General features: G+C 38.3%; 1 protein-coding gene across 2 annotated transcripts; it reads left to right on the top strand.

Moving 5' to 3' along the window:
- The first annotated feature begins 877 nt into the window (after positions 1–877).
- On the top strand, positions 878–8,780 carry LOC148873677 (putrescine-binding periplasmic protein-like protein). Of its 2 annotated transcripts, none has more exons than XM_088964270.1 (7): positions 878–1,363; positions 1,523–1,671; positions 3,713–3,961; positions 4,189–4,323; positions 5,863–6,045; positions 6,620–6,781; positions 8,151–8,780. In XM_088964270.1, exons 1-7 carry the CDS (start codon positions 892–894, stop codon positions 8,559–8,561), a joined length of 1,761 nt encoding a protein of 586 aa, XP_088820396.1. In that variant the 5' UTR covers positions 878–891; the 3' UTR covers positions 8,562–8,780. The 2 variants fall into 2 exon arrangements, with proteins under 2 accessions (XP_088820396.1, XP_088820397.1); XM_088964271.1 differs by lacking the exon at positions 8,151–8,780 and adding an exon at positions 6,877–7,815.
- The last annotated feature ends 1,802 nt before the right edge of the window (positions 8,781–10,582 follow it).

Genomic DNA, 10,582 nt, shown 5'->3' with positions numbered 1-10,582 from the left:
CTCCAAGAAACGTCATACTTGGTAGCAACATTTCCAAAAAAAAAAAAAAAATGACACCATTTTCTCAAAAAAGTGGTACTTCCAACCCACACATCAGTAGCATAGTTTTCTAGAGGTGTAAATCAGGTCGTGCTGTGGGGATAATGGCACGTGAGCCGTGCCAGGCCCAACACAATCATGTGGGCCATGCTGGGCTTGGGATTTTAAGTCCGTGGGCTGGGCTGATATGACATGACCATGTGGGCCATGCTGCCTGTGGCCCGTGTGCTAGCCCGACCCAACACATATGTATTATTTATATTATATATATAATATTTATATATTTTATATATTCAATATATATTTATATATAATAATATAGTATATAATATTTTAATAAAATAAATAATTGTTTTTAAATTTATTATACTAATTTATTTAATTATGAGTAAATTTCTTAAACTACCCTTGTGCTTTAGCTAATTGACTAATTGTACCCTTATTGTTTGAAAATTGACTAATGCTACTCCTACTGTTTTTGAGAATTAACTAACTTTACTCTTACCGTTAATATCCATTAATATTCCGTCAAAACCCATACACACGTGATACCACTTAACGTTTAAAATTCTTTTAAAACCCAATATTACCCTTCCCTTGTCCCCTTCTTTCTTCCCGTAGCGGCAAACTGAACTGGGATAACCCCATCTACCTTCGGCCCCTTGTCGCCGTTGCAACTTTTGCTCGTTCTTTCACCTCTCCGACCTGGCCCAAAGCTTGGTCCACGGGCCAGTCCGACCCGCGGCATAACACGGGCCTGTGCGGGCTTGGGCCGTGGGCCATGCCGGGCCGACCCCCCAAGTTATCGAGGGAGGGCCGGCACGGCACTGCCCGTTTTTATTTGCAGCATCGATGCCAAACATATACAATATATCCCGTGGTCTTTCCTCTCGCTCTCGGCCAATGACAATGGCACTGCTGCCGTTAGCCCCACTGTCTCAGCCACTCTTACTCTCTCATTTCCCAAATCCTAATCCTCAGTCTCCTTTCCTCCACAATTCGACAACCCTGAGCCTATATAGGAGGAAATTAAGAATCTATCCGCTGGTTTTTGCCTTCTCCAGAGGCCGAAACCTAACGCCACCGTCGTCGCAGGGACCTTTTTCAGGGGTTTCTCTGTCATCCAAGGAAACCACAAAACTTTATCCTGGATTGTTTCACCTCGTTGCCTCTGCCATACTATTTATTGGCTTTGCTGCCCGGGCCTGCACTGCCGTCGCCGCCCCGGTTCCCGTCGTTCCCACTCCCATATCTCAGAAAATACTGGAGCAGAGGATCGAAGAAAGAGATAGGGGAGGTTACCCCTCGGTCGATCCGAATGCAGGTTCTGTTTCTTGTCATCCTTCTTTTATGTTCGCTAATCATTTTCCATTTTTAATTTCTGGGTTTAGGAGGGAAAGACAAACAGTTGTAGCAATCTCTCTCCCTCTCTGGATTTATTGAAAAAGTTCTGATCTTCCGATCGGGCTTGTTTGGTAAACAGTAAACACAGGCAAATCTGATATTCTGGAAACCGTAGAAGATGAAGAGTTGAAAGCTGCACTAGAAAGCTGGAAGTCTAAAACATACGCTTTGACTGTCCCTCTAAGAATTGTTTCTCTCCGTGGCTCATTACCGCCTTCTTGGATTAAGGTCCAGTACACATTTTGTTTGACACGCTTTCTTTCTCTTCTTAATTTTTGTAAACTCTTTCCCCTTATTTGCATGTTCTTGCAATGGAATTTCCAAGTTATAAAACAGTGAGGTTCTTATGAAAGTGATCCATCTATCTTGTGGAAATTGTGTGGATTTACTATTCGTAAAGCTGAAAACTATGGGATTTAAGTCTCAGATCCAGCATGTACCGGAAGATGCAATGGCCACTAGACCGTGTGTATTTGTTGCTAGTTTTTTTTTTTTTTTTTTGATTATGGTATTAGTTTGCCCCATGCTCTTAGTCTTGGTCCCAACATGATGAAGGGTGAACTTTTCTCCTCTACAATGATGAACCTCTCTTGCTTTCTACCATCTAACCTTCTGGTGTCCAATTTGCATTTGGATTTTCAGTATTCTATTATTTTAAGAAAAAGAATGCCCACTTTGTGGGTTGAAAGTTATTTTATTTTCATTCTATAACAGAGCGAAGATTTTGAGAAAATGTACAAATATGAAAAGCTTTACATGGATAAGCATATTTCACTAGTAAGAATTCTTTATGAATGTAGGATTTCTCCAAGTTAACTGCTAAGGTTAACATTTAACCCAAGGCAATAAGTTAATATTTGATACTGATCCCAGATTTTCCAATAACATTTGTTAATCTCCAAACTACCTGTAAGACAGTAGATATTGCCATGGCATGGCACTAGAGCATTACGATTCCAGAGCACTCAGCTTCTAGGACTCACAATACTTGTCGAACTCCTGGAACAGCGAATCCTTCAGAGGGGTTTGTTGAAATCTAGCCTTGCGACACTCATGCCTAGGCAAAATAGCACTTTGCACGTGAAAGGCGTAGAAGCTAAGATCATGCTACGTAATGCAGTGATTTAAAAGGCACGCCTAGGCGCACAGACGAGGCGCATTTTAGGGTAGGCACCTCGCCCAGGTCCTAGGTGCATCCCTTTCAAATGGAACACGCTTGGTGTGCCTGGTGCGCCTCAGCTCAGGCGTGCGCCTTTTGAAACTTTGATGCTTTTTTGCTTTTTTTTGTGTCTAGCTGCTGGTAGACCTAACGTGGACTTGTTTGGGCTTGCCTCGAGGGGTGTGGTACAAAGGTGGCTTGTATAATCAGGAATGTAATATGTTTTACATTACATTAGCTACTTGAAGTAATGCAATTGAGAAAAAAGATATTGTGGGTTTTATATGCTTGAAAATGTTTTACATATTTGATTTTATTTTTAAATTCTCATTTGAATATGCTTTACATGATATATTTATGTATTTTAATATTAGATAATAGGTTTTTTAAAATATTTATTTTAAAATCATAGTTTATATTTTTATTAATATTATGTTTAATAAATTTTTTATTTTTTGCGTTTTTTTGAAATTTTTGGCATTTTTTATTTTTTATTTTTGCGCCTTGCTTAAAAAGGCGTGTGCCTCAGGCGCAAATTGAGCCCTTGTGCCTTTTTTGCACCTTGCACTTTCAAAACATTGACGTGATGGAATCATGAAGGAGAGGAGGAAAACTACATAGGTTACTACCCGGTCCCCTCTGGACATGTGTCTTCACCTGAGGAGGCATAGGATCTGCAGTTGTAACTAATAATCTCCTTAGAATATTTTGGAATGTCGAGAGGCCATGCATGCCTGCATGGCCAGCCTTCCCTATAAATAGGGAATTTGGTCCTCTTGGGAGGAACCTTTTCTGAAGACATTATTACTTGATATTCTGTAATTCTTTCCACTGACATATCTTCTTTGGCCTCTGTACCCAATTTTGAGAACCCACAGATCAACCTTACCCAATTGGCTTACACTACTACAATGGCAGGAAATGTAGTTAGACCTACAACAATGTACGAGTCCCTTAACAACACATTAGGACTGACACATTTGGAATCAGATAAGGCTACGACCCATAGTTCATTGACTACTCATTATTTCTGGGTTAAAATCCCTCTATTTCTTTCTTCAGTAAAACCCTTTTTTATGCATTGTTTCCTTATTGTTTTCGTGAATATAGGATTTTATGCAAGTACAAGGAAGGAGATTGAAGTTACGTTCAGAGTTCCGTGGAAGTCTTGGGGACATATTCTCCGACCTAAATAAAGATTTTAGTAAAACCAGTCTGGATCCTAGATCTTCTATAGCAGCTGATATTGTTACTGTTGGTGACTCCTGGCTCAGTTTGGCCATTAAGAAGGGTATAATTGAACCAATGGAAGATGTAGAAAGCCAAGATTGGTTTAAAGGCTTAAGTGATAAATGGAAGGTCAGAATTCCTGTTCATGTCAAATACATTATGCATTGCTTACTGAACATTCTCTCTCTCTCTCTCTCACACACACACACACACAAGAAAAGAAATAAAAAGGGAAAAAAGAATTCAGGATGTCGTTATTTGTAAAATGTAATTAGATAAGGAACAAAGAGAAGAAAACAAGCAGAAGTAGAAATAAGTGGAATATTACAATTTCACGTTCATTAAAACTGGTTCAGGCTTATTTATGCAGGAACAGTAATGGAGAGTTGGACTCTAATGGGAAAATTTGGGGTGCTCCTTATCGGTGGGGAAGCATTGTGATAGCATACAAGAAAAGCAAATTTCAAAAACATAACCTGTCTCCAATAGAGGTAATTGCCTCTAAATCTTTTTTTTTTTTCTTTTTCTTTTTGATTTAAAATTCAAGATAGGGAATGTCTTCCAATCTATTTATGGTATGGACCATGTGATAGCAAGTAGCAACTAATTATTTACTTACCAAAAGTGGACAAATTTCTGGTTTTTGATTTTTCTTCTTTGCCTTCTCTTTTACTTCCTTCCTATTTTTTTATAAATTATATTTTTCTTTGTTAGACATGTATATTTTCATTGAGAAGCAGTTACCTTACTACCCAATGAAGTGGACAAATAATATTAATCCCAGTTGCCTTGTTTAGAGAAAAAGAGATCAAGAGGTACTTATCATAGGGTCCACTAGAATACTTAGGCTTTCTTTTCTTTTTCTCATAAAAGTTTCTTGTAGAGAGGTTGCTTAGTTATCTAGCTGGTGTTCCTCTCTAAAGAGATTGTATCTGTCTTTCTAAAGTAGTGAACAGAGAATATTTTTATTCGTTTTTACAATTTGGGTTCTTCTTGAGGAGCTATTCCTTTTACAGTTGAGGACTTTACTGTCCTTTTATCTTTAACTAGTTAAGTTTTAACCCCTGCCCTCTCTTTCTCTCCACTTTTTTTTTAATTTTTCTTTCCATTTTAGTAAGGCTTCCAGTAAAGTTGCAACAATCACAACCAAATAGCTTGCCCAACACTATGCAGATTCAAGTTATAACTCTATTGTCCAAAAGGATTCCTAGAAGTGTCTCTTTGGATATCAGTAAATTCTGGGCACCCAAGAATCCAATCCAAGACCAGGTTTCAATGACAGAGCACGTACATTAATGGATCATTTGCACATTATCAAATATTCTGCTCTTCATTTCCTTTGAAATGCACCAAAGTACTGTGAATGGGACACATCTCCACATTGTCCCGTCTTTCTTGCTCACCTGGATGCTTGGCTGCAAAGCAAATATCTCTTTTGGTTTTGAAGGATGCCACCTACTTACTCTAAATAGAGCAAAACAGAGGCACTGTCATTGAACCCCTTTCTTAGCTAAGTCATCTGCCATGCTGTTTGCAGATCTTATAACCCAATGTACTTGGATGTTCATTTCTTTTGACAGCCACATAAATCTTCTAAAATCATTCCTCACTTACCTCCTCTCCTTTTTTCATCCCACAACTACTTTCGAATCCCCTTCAATAATCAATCTGTCAATTCCCAATTCTTTGGCCTTCTCTAGCCCATAAGCTGCTACAAAAGATTCTGCTTTATCTGACTCACCATGCTTGATTGGGTCTGAAAATAAAGCACAAATAATGCCTCCCTCATCCCTAAGAATCCTTCTTTTTAATTGATCTGAAGTAAGCGTGCTTCCTGTTTCAAGGTTTTCACCTTCTGTCAATACCATGGTTTAGCAATACATGAATTGGTACACATTCTGAATTTTCTATCCCCATTTCAAAATTTAGAAATGGATAATTACAAATATAGGTTCTGTATAATCAAGATTAAGTTGTAAACTTGTCATGTTGTTTGTAGTATTCTGGGAATATATAAATCACAATTGCAGGACTGGGGGGATTTGTGGAGACCAGATCTTGCAGGGAAGATTTCAATGGTAGATTCTCCTAGAGAGGTTGTTGGTGCAGTTCTAAAGTACATGGGGGCTTCATATAATACAAAGGATTTTGACTCAGAAGTTCCTGGTGGGAGGAATGCTGTCATGCAGAATCTGGCATTGCTTCAAAAACAGGTATGATAAACATGATTTTTAGATTGTTGCTTGTTATGGTCTTGGTGCAATGGTTGGGTTGGTCCATTGCGACCTGGGTGACCAGGGTTCAAATCTTGGAAACAACCTTTCTGTATGTGCAGGGGTAAGGCTGCATACATCCGTCCCTCCCCATACCCCGCATTGGTGGGATGCACTGGGGCTGCCCATTTTTGCTTGTTATGGTCAGATTATTAAGTGTGGAAATCACATTAACTGGACAATATGGACCCAACATTTGACAATTTTGCACAAAGTGGCTGCTCTCACACACTAAGCAATGACCCCTAAGGAGTAAGAATAACTAAAGAAAATGGGAAAGGAATATAATTTCATATATAGAACAAGAATAGGAAAAGTATGCTTATGTCAGGATTTTCTGATTGGTTCTGTATTGGACATGGCTTATCCAAGGAATGACTTTATAATTGCATAAAAATGCATGTAAACCCATTCTGTAGTATATTATCAACAGTTACCTTTATGTCTGCCAAATGCATCAGATTTGCATTTGTTAATATAAGGATAGCATGTTTACCGAGATGTCCTTCTGCAGGTTCGTCTATTTGACAGTGTGCACTACTTGAAAGCATTTGGAGTGGGAGATGTCTGGGTTGCTGTTGGTTGGAGCAGTGATGTCCTCCCTGCTGCCAAGAGAATGTCAAATATTGTAGTTGTTGTTCCCAAGTCAGGCGCTAGTTTGTGGGCAGATTTATGGGTATGTCCTGAACTTTTATTAATCATCTCTTAAGTTCTTGATAAAAAATTTACTGATCCAAAAAAAGTTATTGATAAAAATTAATTATGTTTTAGGATTTGACCCTTTTGGGTAGTTATATGTCCTTGAATCTTCCACCATATTCCCAATCCCCAAAAAGAGTGGGGGAAGAAAAGAAACTCCTCAAGAAAGTCTGAATTATCTGTTAAATAGAAACGTTGGATATTCAAGGAAAAATCTATTGTATATCTTTACGTGCAGATGGGTGAGAGTCGTGAGATAAATTTCACTCAATCAGTTCATCTTGATAATCAACCCATTGCTGATTATGTAAAATGGTTAGGAAAATGTTGCACTGGAAACAGACCAAGGAGTTACAATCTGCTGATTTGGTATTCATCAAAAAAAAAAAAAAAATCTGCTGATTTGGTCAGTTCTGGCACTGTAAGCAGTTGGGGGAATCCTGGACAATCGGGGATTGGAGGTGTCTTTAGGGATGAGAATGGGCTTGTCTCCGCCTTGTTCTCCGGCCCAATTGGAGTGGGTGACTCTCTCAGGGCTGAAATACTTGCAGTTTTGGAAGGAGGTTCAAAGAGCCAAGGAAATGAATATAAGAAAACTCTTCATTGAAGGGTATTCAAAGGTGGTGGTAGGTTGGCTGAATAAAGGAAATAGCAGTTTATGGATGTACAGTAATGAGAGGAGGAAGTTTAGGTGGCTGGTTCAGGAGATGGAAGTTAAGGTCAACTAACTCCTTTGTGGATGGATTAGCTAAGCAAGGAGTTGTGAGGGAATCAATGTTTTGGGCACAAGTGCAATTTTTCTTTTCGTTCTTGGGAGTGTTTTCTCCCTTCGGAAGATAAGAAAGTTTATCTTCCTCTCTGTAATTCTTTTGTGATTAAGTAATGAAATGTTGTTATTGATAAAAAAAAAAGCAAAAAAAAACTACCTAACTACTGCATGTGGGCAAATTTGTAGCCCAAATATGGTTATGTTCCACTTAGCAATTACCAAAAAAATGAGCTTCTGTTCCATCATGTATTTATCATTAACAAAAGTGAAATTTCTGTTCCATTGTTATTGTGTCACTAACTAGTGATACACTAGGTTATTTCCAATTGTTGAATTTGTTGCTGTGAGATTCTTTCATGCCCCACATGTAACAAGTTTCAGGTTTTCCTGGTGAGCTTTGTCTGATTCAAAATACAAAGTGCAGTTTGGGAGTGACCTATTAAAGCCAGAATCAAAATGTGTCTAGATGTTCGTACTTGGAACATCATTTCTCCCTTGACAGTGTCGTGCTCCATTGTCTAGTGAGTGAGGTTCTTACTAAAATAACCCAAACACCATAATTTTATACTCTTTGCAGGCAATTCCTTCCGCCTCTAGATTTTCTACAAGTCAAATTGGTGGGCGAATCAGAGGTCCATCTCCGCTAATTCACCAATGGATAGAGTTCTGTTTGCAAGTTGCAAGAGCATTGCCTTTCAAGCAGGAAGTCATCCCAGGGGCATCGCCATCTGCCCTTGAAGACCCTTTGATCGAAGAGTCTCAAGAGTTCACCAAAGGCAAGCCAAAGCTTGATTCAGACCTCGTTGCTGGAGTACCACCACCTGAAATCTTAGCCAGGTGTGAATTCCTGGAGCCATTATCTGATGCTATTTTGAGGGATTACCAATTGTTAATTGATGCTATGCAGAAACCTGGTTATGGCGTAATTAATTTCATGCAGCATTATATTTCAACAATAGCCAAGACTTTGGGGCTAAAACAACAGTGATGAGTAAAACTAAATTTGAATGCATGTCTGATACATGAGTATGTTGAAGTTCTGCCTGAACATGAATGAGTTCTTAGAGAATCTGCAAATGTTGTGTAAGAGGTTCTTGGCAATTTGAATATGATTCATGTTTAGAAATTGACCGAGATGTTTGGGTGTCCGTCATAAGATGTCATGTATAGAATTTAAAATTAATTCTATTAAACGTTATTTATCTTACTTGTGTGAGTCCTACCTTTTCTGTATTTTTAGAGAAATCTTTCAGGTCATTTTTTTATAGCCTGGCGTTTCTGAATGGTTTGAGAATAATCTTGAGAACTATTAGTTAACATGTTCCAGTAATTTGTAATTTAACAAATGCAGGCCGCCAGGCCCTAACCTCACCGCACAATGTTTGAAAATGTCATGTTGAATTTTCAGATCAAGGTTCAAAATATTGTTATCACAAAGTATATCAGCAGTTGGATATATATGATGAATATGGTGGTATATGTATATATATATTATTTTTTGTCTGGATGCGCTTTGAAATATTAATAAAATTTTCATAAACATGGTTTTCAAAACTGGCTTGGACCGGATGGTCGGACCAGAAAACTTGAAAACTGGTCAGGTAATCGGTTCTGTTTTACCTATTGCCCCGGACAATGGTTTTTGATTTTTTTTTTAATTTAGAATGGACTGTCTGTTTGAACCGGATGGTCGGATTCTTTGACCTGGGAATCGGCTCCCAGAAGGCCAGAACGGCATCTTGGAAATAACGACAACGTGGTCCAAATATAATATATATATACTCCCAGTCAAATACGTGGCCTTCTCAAATGCCTTCCCGGGCATGGTCATACAAAATTGCGGCAAGCCATAGTCACTCCCTAGTACGACACTTGCAGCAACTCACGCATTTGAATTTCAGGAATGCAAAACCCCTCACATAATCAGTTAGCAGGCCACTAAACGAAAATGTAGGAAGCGGAGATGTTATTGGGTTGGTAGGAAGAGGAGACACAAGGAATGCAAAACCCCATTTGGACTGCATCCACCACCCACTGTTTTCAAACTCTGTACCTCTGTTTTCAAACGCTAGCAAAAGAAAAGTTTTATCACGGACTGCATCCACCACCCACTGTTTTCAAACTCTGCACCTCTGTTTTCAAACACCAGTAAAAGGAAAGTTTCGGCAAAATGGGATAAGAGATTGACTGAGCAAATCTAAAACGGGAGAAGAGTTCGATACTGCATTTCATTCTCTGTTTAGATGTATTTTTTTATATGTTTGTGTTCATTCTCTGTTTGGTACGAATGAAAGTGATTGCAGGTATAAGTTTAACTTTCGTGTTCATTCTCTGTTTAGTTTCCGATTAGATGTTTGTTTGTGTTAAGAATTTATCGCCGACTACCGGCGATCATTTTTTCCTGGCCGTCAGTGTTCGTAGGTTCATATCATACTAGTCGCGAATTGCTACTCAAGAGCATTCATAGGTGGCTGTTATCACCACCTATTCTGTTTTTTTTTTTCTTATTCCTTAATTTGGCCTCTCGAAGGCCCCTGCATCTATATTTTTCGTTTTTGGGTTTCTGTCGAGCGAAACTTTGTTTATATGCGGGTAAAGATGGTGATGGAATCTGGATCGGGTCGGGTCTGGTACGCCTAGATTAAATTGGTTTATATTGCTCCTGTTTTTTATTCGGTTTATATTGCTTTTGGTTCGGTTTTAATTGATTCATATTCCCAAGACACCCAAATATTATTATACCTAACAATAATTACTTATAATTAATTAACAACGATAATTAATGTTTGCTGATCCAAATATTATTAAAAAGTTGTAAGTACCAAAATAGTAATGTTTGCTGACCCAAATATTAATGTTTTTACCTACATTAATTAACAGCGATAATTAATTACTGGGAATAATTAATTATTGATAACAATAGTAATGTAGCTAAAGGCTATGTCATCAATTACGGTTTATTTCATGACCGTGGCTAAATGTACTTATGTATCTATGGTTTTGTGTTGT

This window comes from Nelumbo lutea, chromosome 1, assembly GCF_056320005.1.
Source record: "Nelumbo lutea isolate HS-2025 chromosome 1, American lotus-T2T, whole genome shotgun sequence".
Taxonomy (NCBI): Eukaryota; Viridiplantae; Streptophyta; class Magnoliopsida; order Proteales; family Nelumbonaceae; genus Nelumbo; species Nelumbo lutea.
The sequence above is the reverse complement of the archived record's forward strand: the minus strand, read 5'-3'. Positions and strand labels throughout refer to the sequence as shown.

Excerpts from the sequence above, each read along its gene's own strand:
- LOC148873677 (XM_088964270.1), top strand. The coding sequence starts at position 892 with ATGCCAAACATATACAATATATCCCGTGGTCTTTCCTCTCGCTCTCGG. Across the intron at positions 4,324-5,862 it reads ATAACCTGTCTCCAATAGAG|GACTGGGGGGATTTGTGGAG; the intron begins GTAATTGCCTCT and ends TCACAATTGCAG. Across the intron at positions 6,046-6,619 it reads TGGCATTGCTTCAAAAACAG|GTTCGTCTATTTGACAGTGT; the intron begins GTATGATAAACA and ends GTCCTTCTGCAG.